The following is a 25,048-nucleotide window of genomic DNA, read 5'->3' on the forward strand; positions in this document are numbered from 1 at the left end:
TATATATACTATATTATATATATATTATATATATATATATATATATATGTTTGTGTTCACGTAAAGAGATTAGGCACGGGTAAAAATATACGTGAGAATAAAAGACAATAGAATCCAGCAAATTTGGTTCAGTAAGTACGGAATGGCGAACATATACTACTTCTTGTACTCTTAGTAACAGGAGACTCCTATTAACTATCCATTCAGATCACAATTCGCCCTTTAACTCGGATTACGAAAGTACTCTTTCATTTGTTTTCGAGGTGATGTTTGCATATTGACAATACTAGTGTCTCTTTGAAGCAAGGGTTATGATCTCGGCCGTCAGTTTTCCACGTGCTACCTCTTAGGTATAAAGTCATCTTTGCTTATAAGAAAAATATCACCGTGGATATCTGTGTGGAGATTGCGAGAAATGTATGTAAAAAATGTAGTATGTTCCGAAACATTTTCAGATTTACATTAAGCCTCTGTTTGTATAAAGAAACGTCAATGATAATTTGGGTTCCATTTAAGTTTCATTTTTAAAGGAAAAGTACACTTTCTCTCATTGTTCCGATATCTACTGTATTGAGTCAGGTTTTTTCGAACGGCTTGAGATTCCCAGTTATCAGCCGTCATTCTGCTTACAACTTCATTTTACTTTGTCAGAAACAATCCTTGCCCAACGTAAGGTATTAAAGATTCTTGCTTGAAAAAAAAATTACTGTGTTATGGTTAGAATTAGAAAGGAACATACACAATTCATATTAATGAAACCAATAAACGAAGGAGAATATTTTTTTCAATGATTTTCAGATATACCCACTAACTACCAATAACCTCTCCGTCAAAATCATTTGTTCGGGATATCCCTCCATCTCCCCCGCTTATTCGACAAATAAGATATATTTTTGAAGGGGGGTGGAATATTCTTCTACTCTCCAACCAAATAATGTTTTTTCCTCATTTCGGTATGAGCGTTGTAAAGGAAAGCCTAATTGATTATCCCTTTTTAATTAAATATTGACATATAGATTATTATTATTATTTTATTATTATTATTATTATTATTATTATTATTATTATTATTATTATTAACAAAATAATTTTTCATTGACCGATTGTTTAATTCATTAAACTAGTATAGAAGCTATTTTCAGTGAAGGAAAAAATCTCTATTTGTTTCTTTGTTTCCCAGTACATCTCTCTCTCTCTCTCTGTTATAACAGAAACAAGAGAGAGAGAGAGAGAGATAGAGAGAGAGAAAAGAGAGATAGAGAAGAGAAGAGGAGGAGAGAGACCCAGGTGAAGGGAACCTCGAAAAGGAATTGTCAGTCCCGTCACATAAAGGCCTGAAGATTAAAGTCTGGTTCCCCCGAGTGTGATCCTGTATTGCTGATGTACTGAACTTACTCAGGTCTCTATGGTCGCGGGAGATTTGATGATGGACTTGTGACCCCCCCCCCCCTCTCTCTCTCTCTCTCTCTCTCTCTCTCTCTCTCTCTCTTTCTTTCTTTCTGGTTATATATATATAATATATATATATATATATATATATATGTATGTATGTATATATACATATACTTATGTATGTTATATACATATATATATCTATATCTTAACCTTTCTATAGTATTTTGAGAAACAGTATATGTGTGCGTGTTTGTGTAAATATAACCATGTTTGATTGTATACATACTTATGTTTGAGGGACTGTGAGAAAGATACTGGTAATCTTTAAACTTAATAATAGTATATATGTATATGTGTGTGTATATATATATATATATATATAATATATATATATAATATATATATATATATATTTGTATTCATTTATAGATTAATTTTACATTAATATTAGTACTGATCTTTCTTATTGTTACAAGTAGATACTGATTATTTTGAACACAAGTAAACGTTGTATTCATATTTTATTTTTCCTTTTCAGGTATGCTTAGTGCGGATCCGGAGGTTATAGTGTCTTTCAGAAATTAACTGTACACCCAATTTGTGAGTATAAGAATTTATTCATCTCGATTTATCGGGTTACTCGTGTCGTATTTTGTAATTTGGACATTAACATTCTTTTTTTTTATAATTAGCTTAAATTTTGTAGATTAAGCGAATGTAATGGTGCAGTGGAATAGGAATGGAAGTCGAAATCATTGTGAATGTCATGAACACGTGGACATTTTTCTTTGTTGATTAAAATTCTCTCTCTCTCTCTCTCTCTCTCTCTCTCTCTCTCTCTCTCTCTCTCTCTCTCTCTCCAGTGAGGAACGGGGCCTGAGGCTGTAGACGATAGTTTTTATTTTCTTATTCTTTTTTATCTCGCCATATTTTTTCCTTCATTCAGGTTTTCTTTTTTATCAGTTGGCAAGTGATTTCCTAATAAGTTTGCTTGTTCTCTGCTCCTTGTGAGACTTAAGACTTACTTGAAATTTTGTTTGCAAACGAAAGGCGTATTTTATATATATATATATATATATAGTTATATATATATATATATATATATATATATATATGACTGGTAAAATATATACGCATATGCATTGTGTGTCCGTGTATGTGTGCTTTTATGTATGTATTGTATAAATGCTTGCCTATTCTTTGTATGTGCAAAAAAGTACCAATCTATTGGGAGCCACAGAAGTATTATCGGGTTTACTTGGAAACCTTTTAACTTCGAAACCAGGTCAACGGGAAAATGAGTTACAGATACGGAAGGTAGCAGAAACATAAGTGCCTCATATGTATAGATGTTTGGGAGTGAATGTAATAGTATATGTATATGGAAGGATAAGAGGCGAGGCGAATCAGGGAATAGGTGAACTAAGGAATGAACTAGTATTTGTTTGTGGCGTAGGAAATGAAAAGGAGTGTCTTTGAAAGTAAAACAGTGATGTGAATGTTGAGCTATTTTCCTTTACGGAAGTGAACTTCATTTTTTTTTTTTACATCCAAATTAAAGTTTAATGGACAGACATGGTAAGTATAGTTATTTGCCTCTTATACATTAAGAAAATTGTAGAAATATGAAAATGTAAAAAGGCTTTCATATGTTAAATGGATGAGTGGTGGGTTTGCTTCATGGAGGGATTGGGGGTTGGAATGTGATGACTGGTTGCCTTGTGAAAAAGGTCTATCCTGAAGTTTTGGGAAGGAGGAGGCAAGGGAGACCGGTAAGATAAGAGAGTCACGATTGAGATGGTATGGGCATGTGTTGAGGATGGATGACGAGGAGGGAGTGAAGAAGGATTGGGAAGAACCTGTCAGAGGAAGAAGATCGAGGGGGAGGCAGAGAATTAGATGATGCCGAGATAAGTGAAGGAAGATATGGAGAGAAGAGGTTTGGTGGAGGATGGTGCCTTTGATAGAAGGCAGTGGAGAAGGCGCATCAGGCAACCGACCCCTTCATGTAGGGATAACTGTGGGAAAGAGGAAGAGGAGGCAACGGAAACTGGGAAAATGCTGACTAGATGGGTCTTGGTTCATATAATGGGTCATGGTGGCTCTGTATGGTCCTTTGCAACTCCATTCTGAGGTTTCGAGTCCCCTAAACCATGACATTATTACTAAAAATAAATGCTACCCACATCCACATTGCCATGGCAATTTATTATGCACAGTTAAAGGTACTCTGTCATATTTCCGTCAAACTTTGCTATAAAATTAATCCCTCAGGCCCAGACGTACTTGAAAATACTTGGGTACATTTGCCTGTTTGACTACACTAACACGTTGATCGCACAGAGAAATTGGTTAGGGGTCATCATTTGAAACATTTTCTCATACATAATTACCCGATGCCATTAATATTGTTTCCCCATTATCAACACTATCAATTATACTCTTTTAAGATCTATTTTTGTGATTTTTATTATTGGTCTCAACTTTTTTCCTTGGTGCGTTTTTTTTGTAATTTACCCTTTATCTCAGCTCTTACTATAATTCCATAACAAACGCTGAAGCCACGTTACATCATCCTTATTTAGAAAATCTATATAGATACACCATACTTTTATTTTATATAGTGATATTATATTTGTTTAGAGCATACACTTTCAAAAGCGTAGTTTTCCCTGAAATCATAGTATGGTTGCGAAGTATTTCGTACAAGAACTCTTCGGAAGATTTGTATTTCATTTGTATTAAAAGTAAGAGGTATTTATTTTCCCCAGAATTTGGATTCCATTATGCTTACTTTCCCATGTCTGAGATTCTGTAAAACCAAACATCACGACTTTTGTGAGCATCTGATTTTCAAGAGGATATCCTCCGAGAAGTTGAGCAAGTCCTTCTTCCTTGCGTAACGCTATTCCTGGAGAGGAGTAAGAGTGATGTTTTCATCCTAAACATAGACTTTCTTTGATGCATCCTTATCTCATTATCGTCGTCGATCAAAGGAATTTATTTGGGAATCCTCGAATAATAAATTACTTCCGCCTTTGGCCATCATGCTAAGAAAGTTTTTGGAGCGTGTCCATTTTAATTAGACAGCAAATATCTACTACAAAATTTTAGTCACACACTCACACAGAGAGAGAGAGAGAGAGAGAGAGAGAGAGAGAGAGAGAGAGAGAGAGTATTGGAAGACTTTTCAAATATCCAGGGGCTGTGTGTGAAATATTTCTCGTCTTTTCTTAAATGGAACTAATTATTGCCTCTCGGAGAAAGAAGCTGAACGGTTGAAGTGGGATACAGAACTTTCTTCTCATCCTCGTTCATGGTGGGCTCTCACTACCCTCCTCCCCCTCCTCCTCCTCCTCCTCCTCCTCTCCTCCTCCTCCTCCTCTCTTCGTTCTCCTCATGATCATCATCGTGTATAATTCTTCTCCAGTAACCGTGTTGACCCACTTCGTATTACGCTCGGTTTCGTTGATATGGGTACGCTTGAGATCGGACCTCAGGTTCTTGGCATTGATTTTTTTTTTTAGAGGAAAGTAGCTCTGTTGCACATGCGTACGTACATTAGTCGTACGAAAATAAAATAGGCTGTGATTAGTGCAGAATGACTGATATCTGCAAATGATATACAGTACGAATTTGATATAATACAAACTTGATATAATACGACGGGAAAGCTGGAAGCAAATGCAAGGTTTTACTCATAGTATGGATGGTGGAAGAACTGAAGTGGTTGATTCATGTAGGTATTCAGTAGTAAATTTAACGGTTGACGGTATCGTAATAGGAGCGGTAGTCGCATAATTGGTGAAGCAAGAATGGTAGCAAGGAGTATGCAAAAAATTGGCAGGAGACTACGGGTGTTTTTGAAAGCCAAATATGGCATATTTTGGGAGGAGGCATAGCTTGTCGAATGAAACGAAGTTTTAAATGTGTGGATGTTGAATGAAAGTGAGAGGGTAGAATGTATTGACATGGTTTGTTTATGTAGTGTAAGTATGTGGTGTACGAAGAATAGAAAGGGTGGGGAGGCCTTTCAGCAGAAAAGGGCGTCACACAAATGAAAAGTTTCGCCCATAATGTCTCAGGATAACAAAATTTCCGAACTTTTAACTCATTTCTAAGCTCTCGTTCTTTATCTTTACACTGTTATCGTCTTTTGCTCAGTTTTTTCTCCATACAACCCGACTCCCACCCATTAGCTCTTTAAGCGGCTCCGTCAAGAGGGAGGGAGGGAGGGGGCGGAAACTTGTCAAATAGTCTGTGTCAATGATAAAGGAGGAATCTGATTGTTTGGATAGTTTGGACACGTGGAGTGAATAATGGCCGCTAAGTGGGTGAAAAAAGCTATATCTGGCTTTGATTGGTTAGCGCAGATCTAGTTTTCATGCTGTGATACTCATTTGGTGTAATATTTATGAATATTTAAAAATTATTGCAGTAAATTAATGAAAGCTAAAATAATTCAGGGGTTCCCAAATCAGGGGACGGGACCCAAAGTAGGGTTCATTATGTGGAGTCATAAACAGGTCATGGGGTCGCTGAGGTACCCCTAAGGATTGGTGTGCAAAATATCCAAGTAGTGGGTAGGAGGTCTCATGTTAAATTCAATGCTTTGTATAGTAACAGTTACTGGTACTCTCATTGAGAAAGAACAACAAATTAAATAATGCATACACACACACACATATATATTACTATTTATTATTGTATACTATGATATATAAATATATATAGATATATATATATTTATATATATATCTATAATATTGACTTGGGGTGGCACTGAACAGTTGAAAGTGCTGAATGGGGTAGTGCTAAGAAAAGCTTGAGAACCCCTAAATCTAACAAGGCATGATCCGACCTCCAGCTTACTCGGGACGCTTGCAAGCGTTTCCACTGACGCATAAGTTGCAAACATTATATTCTTAACTTAACGTGAAGTGTTCTTCGTAATTACTACTCATAATTAGTACCAAGCATACTAATAACGAAGGATCAAATAAAAAGGCCACAAATTGAACACGTTCAAATATTCTCAGTTATTAGTTGAAACACAAAATATTTTAACAGAAATATAGCCTCTAAATGCAGTATATCAAATTAATTAAAACTCTCCGAAATCTACAGAGAAATAGCCCGTTCTTTCAAAAACGAAGATTTAAAAAAATACTGTATATTTTATTAGAAATAGTTTTTTCGGTACTGTTTTATATGCACATTTTCATTCTAGTAAATAAATAATAAATATCCTATCCTAAAATTCATCTATCTTTACCCCAACATTAAACACCTTTTTCAGACCCTTTTGAAGGCTTTCATAACACTCCCCCCCCCCCCCTACCACACACACAAACAACAACAACAATAATAACAACAAATTAGTTTATATGATTACTTCCCAAGTAAGCGAAAAACAGAAGGTCATTAACTAGAAGCTGGCGAAAGCCATATATTTCTGAAATGCGTAAAATATAATCATCCGAAAGTGAAATGTTAAAAACCTCTACCATTTTTGCTCGGTGCAAAAAAAAAAGAAAAAAAAAAAAAACTGATGCACTGGCTTGGTAATAATGCATAAGCTGGCGCTATTTATGGCAGGTATTAATCATTAAAATGTAAGGGATCGATATCTGTCTTTGACTGGTCAATGCAGAATTAGCATTTATGTATTCATATATATATATATGATAGATATATATTATATATAGATAATACATATAATATTATATATATATTATATATATATATGTATATATATATACATATATCATATATATATATATATTGACCCGCCTCAAAATATAATCTATATATATAATCCGTATATATATATGTGTGTGTGACTGTGTGTGTGTGTGTATATGTATGTATGTATGTATATGTGTGTGTGTGTGTGATTGTTAACCTAAATGATTACTGGAGGCCCATCAAATTTGAAAGTATTTTATTTTTTCACTGTGGTTTTTATCCGCTCTTGTGTAAAACAAACTAAAAACAGTACAAACTCTGGCACAATTACAGATTTTCATGTGTGATGGGACCCAATCGGAAGGGAAACATTTTAGACTGTGAGAGGCGCTCCGTAAAAATATAAACTTTTTGTTCCTCTCTCTCTCAGCCTGGCCCTGTAGAGTCCGTTGGGATCAATTTTAGTCTCGAACCTTGTGTTCTTTCCTTAACTTCTTGGGTACTTTCATTGCAGGGGAACCTTGATTTCTATTTTTTAGGTTCTATCGTTCAACATTCTCTCTCTCTCTCTCTCTCTCTCTCTTTCTCTCTCTCTCTCTCTCTCTCTCTCTCTCTCTCTCTCTCTCTCTCATACATTTCATTTCCTGCACTTTTTCTTGTGCTTCGATTACTTGCCATTAAGTTTGTTTAGAATATGACTGAGATACAAAATCTGTATACACTAATTATTTTAACGTTGTTGTTGTTGTTGCTGGTGTTGTCTGCTGTAAATTTTCCATTCCGCGTAACAGGATATACTATCTCTGAAGATTTCAATGAAATTTGTCTCAGTAACCTAGTGTTACTTTTCATTCCTTTTTCCCCATTTCAACTATGTTTTAACAAATCAAAGTTCCAATATTTATGGAAGTGTAGCTCACATATTTATTTCTTTCTTCTGTTGGCATAAGTCATTTCTGCTATTGAGTAATTTCTGCCGCATTAGGTAATGATTAAATTATGACCTCTATAATGAACGGCTGTTATACAAAAGCGACTATTATTATTCCATGGATATGTAGGTTTATTATAATTCAACATCCTTGAGATGGCAATCGGCGAAAGTTTCCTGTATAAAGTAAATCTGATAACTGTTCCTTAAAAAGTTATCAGAAGTTTACAAATAAACCTTATGAATATATATATACACACAGCATGTATGTATACGTTTATATATACGTACATATATGTATATATATACACAATATGTATGCGTATATATGATACAAAAGGAAACGACCGGTAATTTTTGTATTTGTTCCGATCCTTTTTGTCGTGATTCTGTGTCTCTAGGGTAAAAAAATATATCCTTTAATGCTCAAGGTTACTCTTCATGTAGGGGGGCAGAAGGATAAGAGGAGGAGGGACCATTATTGGCGATCCTTTTTAAGTATTTATGGAGTGATGTTACTCAGCCCGCACTTTTCCTCGTGGATGTTCAAGGTGCAAGTATTCCTACGGCGTCTAACTTTTCGTGGTGGTCACCCAATAGAATTAACTGTTTCGTTCGGCGAGTTTGAAAGTAAATATTTTCGATTAGGACTTTATAATGGCAATACTATGTCATCTAGAAAGTTGTGGAGGTGTTTTCTGTGCTTTTTTATACACATATATTTGTGTAAGATTGTGAATGATCGAAAATTTGTTCGACGTAACATGTTATTATTTTCATAAGTTAGTGGTACATATGTCCTCATACTTATAATCATACCTGTTTCGTTTTGGAGAATTTACTGATATGCACTTGATAAAAAACATAAAACTATATGTATATTTTTCGAGGAATTACATAAAAACTTACTTGTGACAATAGTTTATTCAGAAGATATTGAGAGAGCTAGCATACTGTTTGTGTTGGAATTGGATATATAATATATATATATATATATATATAGATATATATATATATATATATATATATATATATATAGCATTTGCTTGTGAGTGTATACATTTTATGACCACTTCTCTGTGATGACGATGATTATGATTATTATTTTTTTTATTATTAAAGGCGATGATAGTTATAAAAGCAGCACAGCATCAGAGTATGCAAAATCATTAAATGCATCAGTGGTCATAGTAATTTCATAAAATTGGGACTTCACTATAAGCCATGAAAATCATAGATAAACGTTTACGGCAGGTAGTTAATCCCCTGGAAGGCACACGAATATTCTGTTGTAGCATCATTGCTTCTGTATAGAGGATGTTCGCAGGTTTTTAGCAAAAAGTCAACCTTTTTCCTTTCTTGAGATGGCATTTTAGCGTGTCTATTAGACCAGCGCTTTGTACACTGCTGTAGTTACTATGCGTTTTTGCTCGGTTGTACGCCATTTGACTTTTCCAACGTATAATGTGTTTTCTTTTGGTTTTGATTCATTTTAGTATCTAGATGGTGTCCACTCTTGCGATTTTAAGTTTGTTTTCGGATAAAGTTTTAGTTCTCGTATAATTCGACTTTAAACGCTCAGATGATCTTCAGTGATGTAAACGCCTATTATTCAGTGTTTACATTTGTTGATTCTGTCTGTATATTTCATCCACCTCTCTAGTTTATGTGTTTCGAGTAGTAGATTGTGACAGCACATAGCATCTCAAAAGGTGTGCAAAATGGTTGTCATTTTAACGAACATATTGCATTCGCTTGAAAATATCGGTGATGCATAACGTACAATAAGTGTTTATATAATTAAATTTGTTATTGCATTTACGCTGGACTATTTCCTAATTGGTATATTCTGGTAAAACTTGTTTTTCCGTACCCAGTGATTTGTAAGTTTAACTTCTTAATATTTCTAGTATCAACCATATCTTTCTTTGCAAGCTGATGACCAGGCTAAAAATAAGAATGTCGTTGAGTGGAAAATAGATATATACTATTGGTAGACCTTTCGACCTTACGTGTAAATTATTGTTATTATTATTTTTTTTCTTGCCTACCATGATTCGTCCTCTTCCCCATGCCCGTTCATGATTCCTCTTTCCCCCATTTTTTCCCTTCGATTCGTCGTTTTCTCTTTATCCGCACTTGATTCATTATTTTCTCCTTACTTGTCCTTGATTCCCTCTTTCCTCTTTCTCCTCCGCGATATTTTAGGACTTTGTCCACGCCATCCGGTTGCTGTATTGAATAGATCGTGGCGTACTTTTACTATGTAATTTCGTGTACGAAACCTTAGATTTGCTAGTTTACCGTAACTCCACTCACTAGAACGTGGAATTTTTTTCACCCATAATTCCGTCCAGAGTGGTGGTAGGTATTAAGTCCTTTTGGAATGTTCCTTTGTTCCGATAATCATCCAGGCCATTTTCTCTCCTTCTGAAGAAGATAGGTTTATTTAATATACTTTCCCTTCGCCCAGCTTTTGTTGACTGCCTTTCCTTCTACTGCGACAGGTGATCTCACTGACTTGACGTCTCTTAATTTGTTCAGGGACGTCGTATTGGGTAGCCATCTTAGGAAATTTATTCTCCTGCTTAGGTTGAATGCTTGTTTGTTCGTACCAATACAGTTCTCTGAGCATTTGTTAATGCCGTTATTCTGTAGGTCCGAATGTCTTTAGCCCAGCCCTGTTTTATTTCAAATGCCATTATCCGGCCCAGGCCTAAGGGAAGCAAGAAAAAGGAAGAAGGAGAGTGGAACGATAAATCTACCTCTTAAGGCTTGAAAAATGATAAGATTTAGGAAAAAGAGGAAGCAGAAAAGAATGGCTTAAACCATGAAATCGAATGGCTATTGATTTCCATAGGGCAAATGGAAGCCAGCGTTGACTATCTTTTCTTAGGATCAGCCCCATGTTCCTTTTTTCCGAATATTAAAATCCTTAGTTTTCATTATCGTTCAGTTCAATTCTGTCAATACAATTCCAGGGTTTGAGGGTTTGCGATCCTCAGCAAAATTGATTTGTATTTTTAGATGCATTGAAAGTACTCATAGAAGAAATTTATAATACAGGTAGGTTATTTTATTTTCTCCGAAAACATAAAGTCTTATAAACTGTATGTTCAAAACATTGGGTCGCCAGAGGAAATTGTAATATCTAACAAAGAATTAGGTCTTACAAAGGATTTTTTTTATCAAAAACCTTGGTTATGTCAGGAGCTATCTTATTATCTTCAAAGCACTGGGTCTTACAAAGAATATTTTATTCCCAACCAAAACATTAGATTTTACTCTACTTTTAATAAAAATCAATAGAATCTTTTGCTGGCTGACTATTAAACCTGATTAATTTTTCTTAGAACCAGAGGTTTGGTAGGAAATGGGTAAATGTTGCTGAACTTTCAACATTTACCCGGTCCTGCCAAATCGCTGGTTCTAAGAAAAATGAATCCGGTTCACATGTCATCCAGCAAAACATTCTATTGATTTTTACTACATGTAGAGTCAAATCCATTAGTTTTAGAACAGCTTTAAAGTCAATGTAATTCACAAAATCTTCTCTACAACCTCCGTAAATCGAATTACAGAGCTCTCTTCAAACTGAAAATGGAATACGGTTATCAGAGGAATATTGAAGTCACTAAAGCCCTCAAATCTTACTTGCCTCTCACTAATATATTCCAAAAAATATGATATTTAAAAATGAAGTTTCCGATACGTAGAATTCTTACCAATAATGCTTGTTTGGTATCCCACATACAGATCGAAGTTGTAAATCAACCTCAGAACAGTTGAAAATTAGTATCCAGACAGACTTTCTGATGAAACGCTTTTTTGGATTTTGTAACAAAGAAACTAGGCAGTATTGCGTTTTACTGTTTTTAATTAGGTTAGTGTTCTTATTTTCATAAAAGATGAATACCATGCCATAAACCTGCAACAACTTTATATTCCATCTGAATCAGATTACGTTTATTTCAAACTCTGTCCAAGGACACCATAACATTTAAGTTTTAAACCTGAAGTTTTACTTTAAAAGCGAAAGACATCCCATATGAGCAATAGTACTTTGAATCCCCCTTTTAGTTTTCACTTTGAAATAAAAAAAAAAAAATTGCACCGCTCCTTGACCAAACGAGTGATCACACGTGGAAGTAATTTGAAGGCAAATAACTCTCCTTTCATGGAAGGAGTTCATACACCTTAATGGCAGGTGACAGTCATCAATAAGTAGAAGTAGTGAATAAGAAATAAAAGAACAAAAGACATAGAGTTGCAGGACTATACAAAGAATTCCGAACAAACATTTAACATGTTCAGTGTTCCTTTGAACTTTAAGATGATGAGAGTATTTAGATACATTCAGATGTTGTAAAGGGGTTTCGTTGGATTTATGTTCAGTGGTGCGTGTTTGAATAAACTGTCCCTTCTCGGGACGGAGAAGGAAGTGGCTCAACTCATCTGGTCGAGAAAGCTAAGGAATCGAATGATGTCCGATTTTTTTTTCTTTTCATTTTCAAGCGTATATTTATGTTATTCATGTTATAATGGTAGCTCTTGCGCATACTCTATATGCAACAGTTAACGAGTAAAGTTAATGCAATAGAATGATTTTTATATTGTAAACTACGATTGTCTCCTATTAACGTACGATACAGTATCCAGAATAATAGATATATAATAGCACAGATTCTTCAGTTACTATTGTTTCGAAGTGCACGGAATCCCCCTCCCCCCCTCTTTTCAACCCCCACAGCACACGCTAACGCACACACAAGTAGTCAGCGAAATGAGAGTATTCCAGTCTGCCGCCAGTGGGGAATGTCGAGTTTCGTAAGCCTAACTAGGTATTCTGTTTGGGTTCGATCTCATTATTCCAGCAACTTGACCTAACAGCATTGCGCCTTTTCGAGAAAGTTCCGGTTTTTTAATGATCTCGCCCTTTTAAACGGGAATACTTTTCCGGAACTAGGCCTTTAGTTGGTATAGCAATTTCTCTGACAACGCATTTCTTGTTTTTTTTTTGTTTTTTTTTTAATTACTCCTACATTCTTGTCAGTTAAATTCTATATTGAGAATGACTCATCTATTTAAAAGAAGGAATAAATGTTTCAAAGAATGGGAAGTGAATGATTAAAATAGAAAGCGTTGATTGATGGATTGATTTCATTCATGACTAAGTATTTCTTCTGATATAAATCTTTTTTAATAAGTGGTTTGTTATTATTTGGAATAATTCCACATGAATGATTGAATGAAAGAAATAGTGATATTCAGTAAAAAAGTGGAAGTGAATAGGAACTAGAAGCCAGCAGGGATTAACGGAAGAACATGGCGCTTTCTAGAACTGAAGAAAGAACAGACACAACACTGGCAGAAAGACTGTTTCAGAATATAACATGGAAAACAACGAAAGAGCAACTCCACAAGATTTCTGTACCCGGAATGAGTACAACACACTAACTCATCTGACACTAGAAAGGCAATAGGGAACAATTAGCAGAAATCAAGTTAGTGGGATAATTCATATTTTTTTGGGTATCACCTACTGATTCTGGCAATTAATCGTAACTTTTGGTACCTGCTTTGATTCTGTTAAATGAACCATGTTTCGGGGTAAATACCTCTCTGATTCAACGTTTCAGTATTCGATTTCTGTTCATCATTGGTGTCTGTTATCAGAGTGATTTTCATGAAGCCTTCTCTGATATTAGCCTTTCATATTGTTGATCAATCCGTGATTATTGGCACCGTCATTTGAAATAGTTAGTTGAACTGTATTGATCCCAACCAATTGTTGTCAGTTTAATTTCTGTGATTATGTTGCCTAGTAGAATCCTTTGATTTTGTCTCATTTTTCTGGAGTAACCTCAAAACTTCGTTGGTTAGTTCATGTATTTTGGCGGCAACATTGGCTTTTGGTGGTCTATTGTTTATTACTGTCTTTGTGTACTTTGGTAGTTTGTTGTTCTTAATTTTGGTTTCGTGTATTTATAACAGATGCTTTAATAGTTTATAATTTTATTAGTAAATGATATCTGATAACGTCCTTCAATTTATGACTCAGAATATGATTTCATCGGAGATTCCGAACTTTCGGACACTGACCTTGATTTCGCTCATTGTAACTGGAATTATGCTACCGTTCTAAAACTTCCCTATGATATTGCTGGTTTGTGTATTTGTAGTATGATCAGCCATTAAATTAATCGATTAATCCTCGTCATCTCTCACCGAACTTTGATTTTATCGAGTAACCCTCGTTATCTCTCTCTGAACTTTTGATTTCATCGATCAGTAAATTGGCTGTCACTGAAGCTAATTTCATCGATCAGAGCTTGTTATCGCACCGACCTTTGATTTCGTCTTGGAAGACCCTCCTCACTTCATATCCTTGGAGGTTTTTGGAGTTTTTCTTGGCGCAATTTATGCAAATTGTTACTCCTGCCGCCTGTAGTTGATTTTGTTGACGAGTATCCGGTATGGGGTAGGTGAGTCTTGTCGGTGCTGTATTTGGTGAATTCCAATATTATTTGGTAATTCTTTTGTGTATGTATTCGCTCACACAACTGTACGAAAATATATTCATTCAGGTTTGCTGTAAATACATTTATTAAGAGTAATATATATATATATATATATATATATATATATATATATTATATATATATATATATATATACCCACACACACACTACTACTACTACTACTACTACTACTTACTGTCATCAAACAATTTAACACTGTTCTTAAAAAAAGGACCCATTAAAGAAACAAAGAAATTTTAATAGGCTACTATATTTCGGGAACACACATCTTCCCACTTCCACTGAGACTAGAACTAATGTGAAGTAGTTGAAAAATAGTTACTTATTTAAGTATGTTTCTTTTATTGGTGGTAAAGATATATATATATATATATATATATATATATATATATATATTTATATGTGTGTGTGTATGTATGTATGTGTGTGCGTGCGTGCGTGCGTGCATGCGCCCGCGCCAGTGTGTTCTTATGTATATGTGAGTGTGCGCAAGCATTTATATCATAGTTTTAATCGTTGTATTTACTTTTAGACTTAGTTTTTTTTTTATTTGAGCCATATGCGGAGTCTCTTCCCTATGTGCTGCTCATACATACATAAATACATATCCTACTCGCGAGTCACCACAAGCCAAGATGCATTTAGTTCTTCCTCAGCTTAAACAGCCTACTTAAGAAAGGTACCTCAGAGGACACTTTCTCCTCCGGGGACAAATTTGGATTACTCTTGTGTCTGCTTAATGCGTACAGAACTGCGCCTGTTCTTTAGAGGAGAGCCCCTTTAACCTCTTGACTTAATTTTCTTTTAGAGGGCAGTTGGGCTGGTGCGTCCTAGCAGGGGAGGCTTACTTGTTGTATCCCTTGTTCAAGTGTCATCTTGAGGTAATCTGTCTCTTAGCCGAAATGTTGCAACCAGATACAGTTTATGTGCCCGACATAACATTTCCGATATGAGAAGAGTGAGTTGCATTTTACATCTAAAAATATGTTGTCAAAAAAGATCCATGCATCAGTTGCTGATTATATTTTATGGTCGAATCTCCTTATTCGCAGTGAACATTTCAGCTCTTAGGAGGTATTGGAATATAGGCGCAGCTTCCTGGCTGTCAGTGGGCTTACAGTAAACAGTTAGGTGCTTGTGATGTCCTACCAGATCTAATTACTATTAACATCCAAGATAATGTTCATGTTTGTTGCAAGCTTCAGAGTTTACACTGATTTTTTGATACGCTTTTGAAATGGTTTACCTCTAGATTCTTTTGCACGAACATTTTACTTGAGGCGTTGGAGGCTGTGTAATCATATTTAACATTTTTAGCTACGGATATTAAAGTGGTTGTTGATGGTATTTTCTGAATGATTTTAGATCAATCTTATTTGTTATACGTAAGGATGGTAGTCTGAAACATTTTCAGCCTCTCCACGAATTGTACGTGAAAGCGCTTAAAATTACATGCATTGTTAGATAAGTTTATTTTTATGCATTATTAAAAAAACGTGTCTTTTTTTTCTTTTTTTTCGCCAGAAAGCCAGGTATGGCTCAGAAGGTTTCTTATACCAGGTCTTTTTGATCTACCACCATTGGAATGTTTTTATCGTAGTTGGATTTTGCAGCACTCTGTTTAAGAGAGAATTGTGCGAAGTGGTTATTTCCTTTCTAGTTTTCCAGTTTTCTTAAAAGGTCAATGCTTTAGATTACCTTTTAAATGATGATTAATTTTCTTCGACCGTTTATTTACATTTTTACCAAACGCCATTCTGTTCTACGTAGAGATGCTCTACATGTTAATGGCCATTTAAGTCAGCTCCATATTAAATGCTTGTTCATTTTGAATTAGAATAAAAAAAACTCCCTACATTAGACAGCATTGTACAGAATTCTGACCCTTCTAAAATCATGTATAAAGTTTTCAACGGTATATTTTTTAGCATCCCATTAAGGTACTATCACCGGATTCAGACATTAATTATCAGAGGAGATGGAGACTCTCTCTCTCTCTCTCTCTCTCTCTCTCTCTCTCTCTCTCTCTCTCTCTCTCTCTCTCTCTCTCTCTCTCTCTCTCTCCGTGAACAACGGCTCCCTTGTTGCCCCAGGGGCATAAATTTTTATGCTACTGTTGCTAGTCTGCTGATGACCACTCGAGATAATGTTGTTTTATTACGTTAGATCCCCCCATGCATCAGCGGTTTCTTTCTCTCTCTCTTTCCCCTGGGGAGGGCAGAGCGATCTTGATCCCCCTGAATCGACTCGCGGTGACAGACTTTTAAGGGTTTTTTGAGTCCGGGTCATCTCTCCTATTCTCCATGGTTAAGAGGCTTTTATTTAATGGAATATATAATTCTTGATATTTATTTTTAATTGACTAATGGATAAAAGAGTGAGAATTCGTATTAGGTGTTATTCACAACTTCGACTGATATACATACGAACTCTGTAATCCAATCAAGTAGAACCACGCCCTGTGAGTGTGTGTGTGTGTGTGTGTGTGTGCGTATTCTAGCACCGGAGTTGCATATGTTGAATATTCATTTATTGTTGCTTCATTACGGCTATTCCCACGGCAGTCTATTTTGGTATTGTATGCGTTTTTTAAACGAATGTAAAGGCAAGTTATTGCTGCTGGAATTTTATGGCTTGGCCTTTGGTATTTTCAAGCTGATGCTGTTTGCTTTGAATTTGTTTTTTTTAGATGTGTTCTTAAATATTGCTGGTTTATCGGTGCTGTATCTCTCCAAAACATTTTTCCCCTCTTGTTTTATTCGGAATTTCTCGAGGCATATTATGACAGATTTTTTTTTTCCTTTTTTTACCATTCGCGCATAAAGAGAAATGTCGGACGATTTACCTTATATTTACTCTTTTGTTCCTGAATTATGTAGTATTCATGAAAATGCTACTATGAGAGACTTGGGCAGTATTTATGCAATGGCCTTGTTATGAAAGGCAAAGTTTGAAATTTGCTAGCAACATACTAAGAAAATGTATTTTCATTTATGTTCAGAAATACAATAAAGTGGGACGAATCTCCATGAATTGGAAGCTGTCAAAAGCAGCAGGTTACATAGATGAATTTGTTCCAAGGTCCAAACGCTGAATTTTATAGATTATCGTTTCATGAGCGTTGTCGCTACTTTTGAGAGGTCAAGCGCCTTAAATTCATACGCAAATCACTAAACGAGTACTTTCGTTTTTATCTGCCTTTTGCCCTCTACAGAATTTCTACGAAAAGAAGTTCAATGTTTAGGATATGTGTGGTAGCTCACAAAATCCCCCAGCCCCAATTTTAGGGGAAAACTTTAGTATGAGAAACAATTGTCTTTGTAAAGTTGTGTTTCGGTCATTAAATTACAAACTTCCCCAAGGTCGTAATCAGTTCTTAGAGCCAGCTGAGCCAAGCAACGTGTTTATTACTGGCAACGAGACGCTCTAATGGAAGACGGCTACTTTGAAGTCCACACGGCGGATGCAGACTGTTTCCGGACAGAGCGGGCCTCATTTACCGTTGCGCCGCCTCGAACTCTTGTAAGCTGCCTGGATTACAAACTCATTCAGTTTAAGACTTATCTATGGTCGGTAGCTTAACTTGATTATTTAGGGCTGGGCCTTGGCTGCCATCAGCGTCATAATAGTGGATTTTAGAGCCTTTCAAGGCAATTCCGAGTTATCCGCAGTACATATGCCTTTGACATTAAGTTTCACTCTATAAGTTTCACTCTACGTTTTTTCATATAGTGTTGTGAAAGGTAGTTTCTTCAGGTTTTTCCACTAGAGGAAGGTTACCGGTAATCTGTGTACGTCATTGGGTCTTAGAATGAGCTATGCAGTTGGAAGGACGGTCAAATGGAATCCAAGATTCATTAATTCGGTGTCGTTACCAGTAATCCTTTTAAGCCAATTTGTTTGCACACGTACGCATCTTGTACGCATTGTATATATATTTTTTTATATTTACCTATAAGTATGGCATATCATGAAGGTGAATGCGATGTGTTCTCACCTAGCAAGCTTTTTGTTTCATTATTGTTTTGTTTTTTCACGTTAGTGCTTAGGATTGAATGGAAGGTGGCTGTGTTGGGGGTGGGGCGTTCAAGCCGTTAAACGTAGATGGGAAGTTGGGAAGTCAGCATTATTTGATTATATTAGTAATGACTGCCTTTCCCAATTAAGTGATAATGTACTAAGCTACATAATGCCGTCCATTATCTTCAAAGGTTATTTCAGAAATAGGCATTCTTCCTTTCAGACAACACTCGTGAATTTCCTTCGCGAAGAAGTTATCAAGCTAAGGAATTGTGACAGGATGTTAACTAGAGGGGCGGGGGGAGTAGCAATGGGAAAGATGCGCTTCTTTTGAATACTTACGATTTACAATGTGTAATGAGTACTATGACATTGCGACTTCGTGCAGTTAGTTCAGTCTTAGTAATTGATTTACCGTTATTCGAGGGTTCAGAGTTAAAGGCTCTCGAGAACAGTTACCTCGAGTCTTAAGATGCATTTCATTTCATAGTGCTGCTCAGTGTTGTCATCTTTCACTTGAATTGCAGTTTAGGCAGTCGACTGATAATTAGGCATTTCATTGAAGCAGTTGCTCCTGTATCTCTCATTTCGAAAAAGTAACACAGTATCGCTCCCTTATTTAGATTGCTTTTCCTTATGAGAAACATATTTCAACTTCACAATCAGTCTTTCATTTATTTAGAACGTATTTCGTTCACCGAGTCGACTGTTGAAAACCATTGGGAACGACCGTCCAAATTGATGATTATACAAGTATAATGGTTGACTTCGAAGATTCTCATACAACGATTCGTAATGAACGTGTTACTGTGATATAATTGATACAAAATTAGTTGCTTTAATGAGGGTGCTGCAAGGGCGGCAGCATTTACAATAAGATGAGGATATTGCATTAATGGTATTGACAGTTCAGTGATGGTTACCGTGGCGGAGGGGGATATTATAAAATCTCTTAGAGTTTAGTTATTAATAGAAAGTCAGCATTACTTTTGAATATGCATTTGTGGTTATTACTCTTTGGTTGAAGGATGGGTGCTTAGTTGGAAGTGGACTATAGATTTAGGCTAAGTAATACTTTTTTCAGTGCTTTCGCGAACTTGATAGCTGTACTTCACAGGAAGATACTAATTCTAACAATTGCTACAGTTTTTTTACGATATTTGTAAATGAGCACGTTATTTTATACGTATCAAGGAGTGCTTTATATCTATATATATATATATATATATATTATATATATATATATATATATATATATGTACATATATATTTCATATTCGTAGACTGCCACATGAAAGGTGAAAATTAAAGACCAGGTACCAGACGCTTTCGTGTATTGAGTACACGAAAGAGCTTGATACCTGGCCTTTAATTTTCACTCTCTACGAATATATCTGTAACGTGCATTTTGGTGATTTATGGCTGATATATATGTCTGTATGTATGTAGGGTGGGTATATATATATGTGTGTGTGTATATATATATATATATATATATATATATATATATATATATATATATATATATATATATATATATATATATATATATATATATATATATATATATATATATATACACACAAACCTTTGTGTGTGCGCACTTGTGGAGGTTTTACAACCAGTGATGTATCAATTTCTTCGCAGAAAACTTGCTAGAACTGTATGTGTGGGTGTGTGTGTATGTGTATATATATATATATATATATATATATATATATATATATATATATAAATTTACAAATCTTGTGTGTGTGTGTGTGTGTGTGTATAGCCCTTGTTGAAGGGGTGGCGTCAGAAGGGTAGAACGGTTATACCCATTCACAGCTGGGTCGACGAGTGGACAATAGGCCAAAATTGAGGAATGGACCTTGTAGTAAGTAAGAGCCCAAAGTTCAAAGGGAAATGAATGTGAAGGCTGATATATGGTGCGTATCTTTTCCTTGTCTAACATTCTGTAAAACCCAGCTTCCCTCTGGAAAAAAATGATTTTATTGCCTTGGGATAGAAGTAAGGAAATACTAATCAGAGATCTGTGTTATAATATATTATAGGAGATAGAAATAAAATGTACGTAGTATGCCAGTGGAAAAATAATTCATTAAACTCAGGGAAAAGTAGATATGCAATAAAATTCCTATGAACTGAAGCTTCACGAATGAACATTAGCCAGTGAAACTGTCACTTCAAAACGCTTCATTTAAAAGTATAAAACGTAACGTAAATTCTATAGTAAAGCTTTCTTATAAAAATTACCAAAGAAAAGAGAGTTGGAGTTTAAAATAGTGGAACATCAGAAAATTTTCAGGCTTGTATGGAACACCCGAGTGCACATTGGTTCCATATTTAAACATCGCACTGTCTCTTGCAACATCTTTCCATTGCCGTTTTGTGTAGTATGGCATTAGCCTCTTTTTTTTTCTTTTTCTTTTTTTTGCGTGCACACGCATACAGTCTATATATATATATATATATATATATATATATATATATATATATATATATATATATATATATATATATATAGATATATATAGTATATATATATATATAGTATATATATATATATATATATATATATATATATATATATACACACATATATATAGTATATATAGTATATAGTGTGCTTGTGTGGGAGTGAAAGTTTTTCGTACAAAGTCGTTGTAGTCCTGTTAGGATATAGAGTATGTTAGTGTTCTCTCTCTCTCTCTCTCTCTCTCTCTCTCTCTCTCTCTCTCTCTCTCTCTCTCTCTCTCTCTCTCTCTCTCTGAGACGCTGCTGAAGATGTTATGAAAAATTATGTGATAGGTATTCAGTGGAATTAAATAAATAAATATTGTTATGATTCAGAGGAATCTTGAGAATGAATTTCATTTCTGCTACTACCCCTGCTGTTGTTAATAAGGTCTCCATAATTAGGTGGGAGAAACGAATAGTTCTCTCATTTGAAAAGGTAAAAATTCTTTAACTTCAGGAAAATTTATGTGAAGTTTAAAAGACGGTCGTTGTGTTTACTTTTCGTATATTAAGGTTGATTTTGTGTTTAATAATTGAACAAGGATGGAGTATTCCTCATTGTATATGTAGAGGTCGGAGGGTAACATTATTTTCTGCTGAGAAACTCTATTTCTGAATAACGCTCATTTTCCTGATGTGAACTGTCATTATTAATCATGATTGCATTATGGGTACTCAGTACGGTTACTCTATTATGGATTTGGAAAAAATGAACTGATCGCCTGGAAGAAATTGCGTAAGACTGCGTGATTTTCTCATTGGTGAACTCTTTTCGATTTTGTATCCTTTTTATATGCGATTCGTAATTGATGACTTGATGATGCTTACTTGAAGAGTTTACAAAAACCAATGAAACAGACCATTCTTCAGGGTACCAGATAATTCGTACTCGCACACGCGCGCACATACACACATGTATATTTATATATGTATGTACATATGTATGTAGATAATTGGGACCCGATGCATTTTGGAAGAATATGTAGATTTTCTTAATAAACATGAGAGTTAAGCGCCTTAGGCTGAAGTGCATGTAGATTTGCTTATTAAGAAAATCTCAAACCAACGATTGGAATATCATAACTGCATACAGATAGCAGAGTGGTTGTCAGCAAGATGTACTACAGACTTGTCTTAAGTATCTTCCGTGAATCGATTATCATAGCAGTGAATGCTCGTATATATTACTACCCATTGTATAGACCCTCATGTATCCATTTGTGTCTTTTACTGATTTGTTCGTTACTATAAGTATGAGCAGTAAGTTATATGTTTTCTAATGATTAGCTGAATGCAAACATTTAGTTTTAGTCTAACATTTCTATGTACAGAAATTTGTATAATTTATCATAACTTATGATTATGGTAAATACTAGAAACATGCCTCGTGAATTCCTTTTCCTTCCTTGCCAGTGCCCTGATACGGAAAGAATACATCATGCCGCCTCCAGAGAAAAGACAGAAACTCCCCCTCCCCTCTAGAAAGGCAATAGCCAAAGCACTCCTCCTCCCCCCTGCCCCTTCCATCCCTCACCCTCGTGTTGATAGCGAGTAATGCATTTGACCGCAAACCCGAGTGACCAGTATTTCCCGTTATGCCGATGCATACTTCATATGTAACCCTTCCATTCTGTCCCATACTGATTCCTGTGTTGAACCATATATATTTATTGAGTTGGACCATTTTCTTATCTAGAGCCCTGTTCCCATTTGTAAATAAACTATGCAAATTCTCTCCCTGTTAGTCATGATCCGTACCCATTTGTAATTTAGAACAAAAGAATTGCAAAATGTCATCCTAATCTTGCCATGACCCCTTTTATAGAAATTGATAGGAGCCCTTGATTTCTCGTTTCTAGATATGGTCAGTGTCTTCCTCGCCACAACCCTGGAGGAATGACTATAGATGGAGAAGCCCTTATGAGTCAATGGAATTGGAGTTTTCGTGCACTTCGCCAACCTCCCAAGTTTGTGAAATGATGCTGTCATGTTTTGCAGACTTAATCAATGATCTTTTTTATTGCACTAAATTGGATGTTAGATGTCTTATTTAGTTTTTGTTTTCGTGTGTGGTTAGATCGTTTACGTGTTATGGTCTTACCCGTTTTTATTAGAAAAGCTTATTTAGTTGTCAATATTTTCGGAGAAATTAATTAGACTTTGGGCTTTATTTTAAAATCTTACTGATTACCCAGACATTTCGTAACTAAGGCATCACTTCTGTGTAAAAAATTATGCCAGGTAACTTATTCTTTTACACACTCGTTTCTACGTGGTGGGTATGATCAGTATCCCCGTACTCCAGGTAGATAAAGTCATACACACAAACATACACCTACACGGCAGTAGCATGGTGCTTTTTACTGTCGTTTTTTTTTAAGTCGTATACTTTCAGTAGTGACGATTATGTTACAAAATTATTACACTGCTTTTTCGTGTCTATAATTATATTCTTTTGACCAGCCCTGATTATATGCAGTCACATGATGTCCAGCGAAATCGAAAATAGTAACCAAACAGCATTTTACATTTGCATGAATAACTCGCTTCCCTCACTTTTAAGTTAACAGAATACCAGTGATCGATGCTGTAATTGAGACAGATTTTGGTGTTAGTGAGTCAACGCGTAAGTTGAGCAAAATAATGACCTCTCTTCTATGAACATGGGGCAGTGTACTCATGCTCACAAAGACGCAGAAATTAAAGCTTGATTTTTCAGGGTTTGGCACTCCAGTTTCATTGTGTTTTGAAAAAGTATCCTTTTCTTATTTGCTTCGCCTCTCTTCTGTCTTGTAACGGCAATTTCATCTTACTGTGTCCTCTAGCTTTCCCTTCTTTTACTGGCATGAATACCAAGTTGATCCTGTGTCATTTCTTAGTAACTGCCTGCGCTCTCAAGTTTTCTTTGCACGTGTGTTCGTCCTCTGTAAACCGTAGCACACCGCTTCCTAGAATGTGGAACATTGGCCCAGCTTTTGCCAGACGAAGGTTGTTTATCTGTTTAATGTATGTTTGTTTAAGCGTGTTTGTGTAAGGAAAAAATTACTTTTGTCGACTATATCTCATGTTTGAGTTTACCTACATAAGTATAATGTATCTTTCGCAGATGATTTTGTTACTTCTCTAACAGTTGCTTGTTATTATTCCAGACACCGCCCAAACTGAATCAAATATATTAACATGGATTTTAATATACTTTCTTATCTTTAACTGTTTTCTTCTTTCATTTTTGTCATTGTTTTTCTGTGTAAAGATGTGGTAAACTTGTGATTTCCCTTGAGGGTTTGTCAACGCGTCTGCATAGAGCATCCAACATCCAAATTGAAATGACTAAACTGTTTTTGATTTGATACAATCGTACACTCTACTGGTTTTCATAAACATTTTGTCTCAAATAAGAGGTCCACAATAGAAAATGTAACCCCTGATTTGCTTGGCTCCACTTACGAGGAACACTTAGCAATTGGCCTTGTGTGATGAGAAACCGGATATGTGTAAAGAAAAAGAAAGTTGCAGGAATTTAGATCACTGTAAGGTAAGACAGTCTAAGAGTTCGGGGAAGTGAAAGAAGAGCGGAAGATGCCATTCTAGTATAGTGGATCGGCTGCGTTCCATGTTCGTTTTAAAATGGCCTGGTGCTGTACTTCTTGTGTTGTAATTATTTCGCTGTATGGAAATCTGTGGTGTATGGTATAACGCCTCAACACAATTATAGGTGTGGCCATTTCTTCGTCACCTTGGTATTGCAAATGATATTGTATACTTGAGTCAAGCCACTTCCAACAGTGACGAATTTGCGGTACTTTCCCGGTATTACCTTTATTTAACAAATTAAAGCGCCCTTGCAGCGTTATTTTCTTTAAAGAGTATTTCTTTGTTTTTCAGTGGCTTGGTTTGCTAGCTCAGATAGATGTACTGATTTTAAATAAACAGCTAGGTGTGTTATTGGAGT

At 35.5% G+C, this 25,048-nt stretch overlaps 1 protein-coding gene across 5 annotated transcripts in view; it reads left to right on the plus strand.

The window, feature by feature from the left end:
- Positions 1 to 25,048, plus strand: part of LOC135220969 (uncharacterized) — a 1,037,101-nt gene that overhangs the window by 493,402 nt on the left and 518,651 nt on the right. For all 5 annotated transcript variants that reach the window (XM_064258641.1, XM_064258643.1, XM_064258642.1 and 2 more), the window contains exon 2: positions 22,956 to 23,063. In XM_064258641.1, the coding sequence (XP_064114711.1) occupies positions 22,956 to 23,063 (108 nt within the window). The remainder of the gene's footprint in view (positions 1 to 22,955; positions 23,064 to 25,048) is intronic.

The sequence above is a fragment of the Macrobrachium nipponense genome, chromosome 2 (assembly GCF_015104395.2).
Source record: "Macrobrachium nipponense isolate FS-2020 chromosome 2, ASM1510439v2, whole genome shotgun sequence".
Classification (NCBI taxonomy): Eukaryota; Metazoa; Arthropoda; class Malacostraca; order Decapoda; family Palaemonidae; genus Macrobrachium; species Macrobrachium nipponense.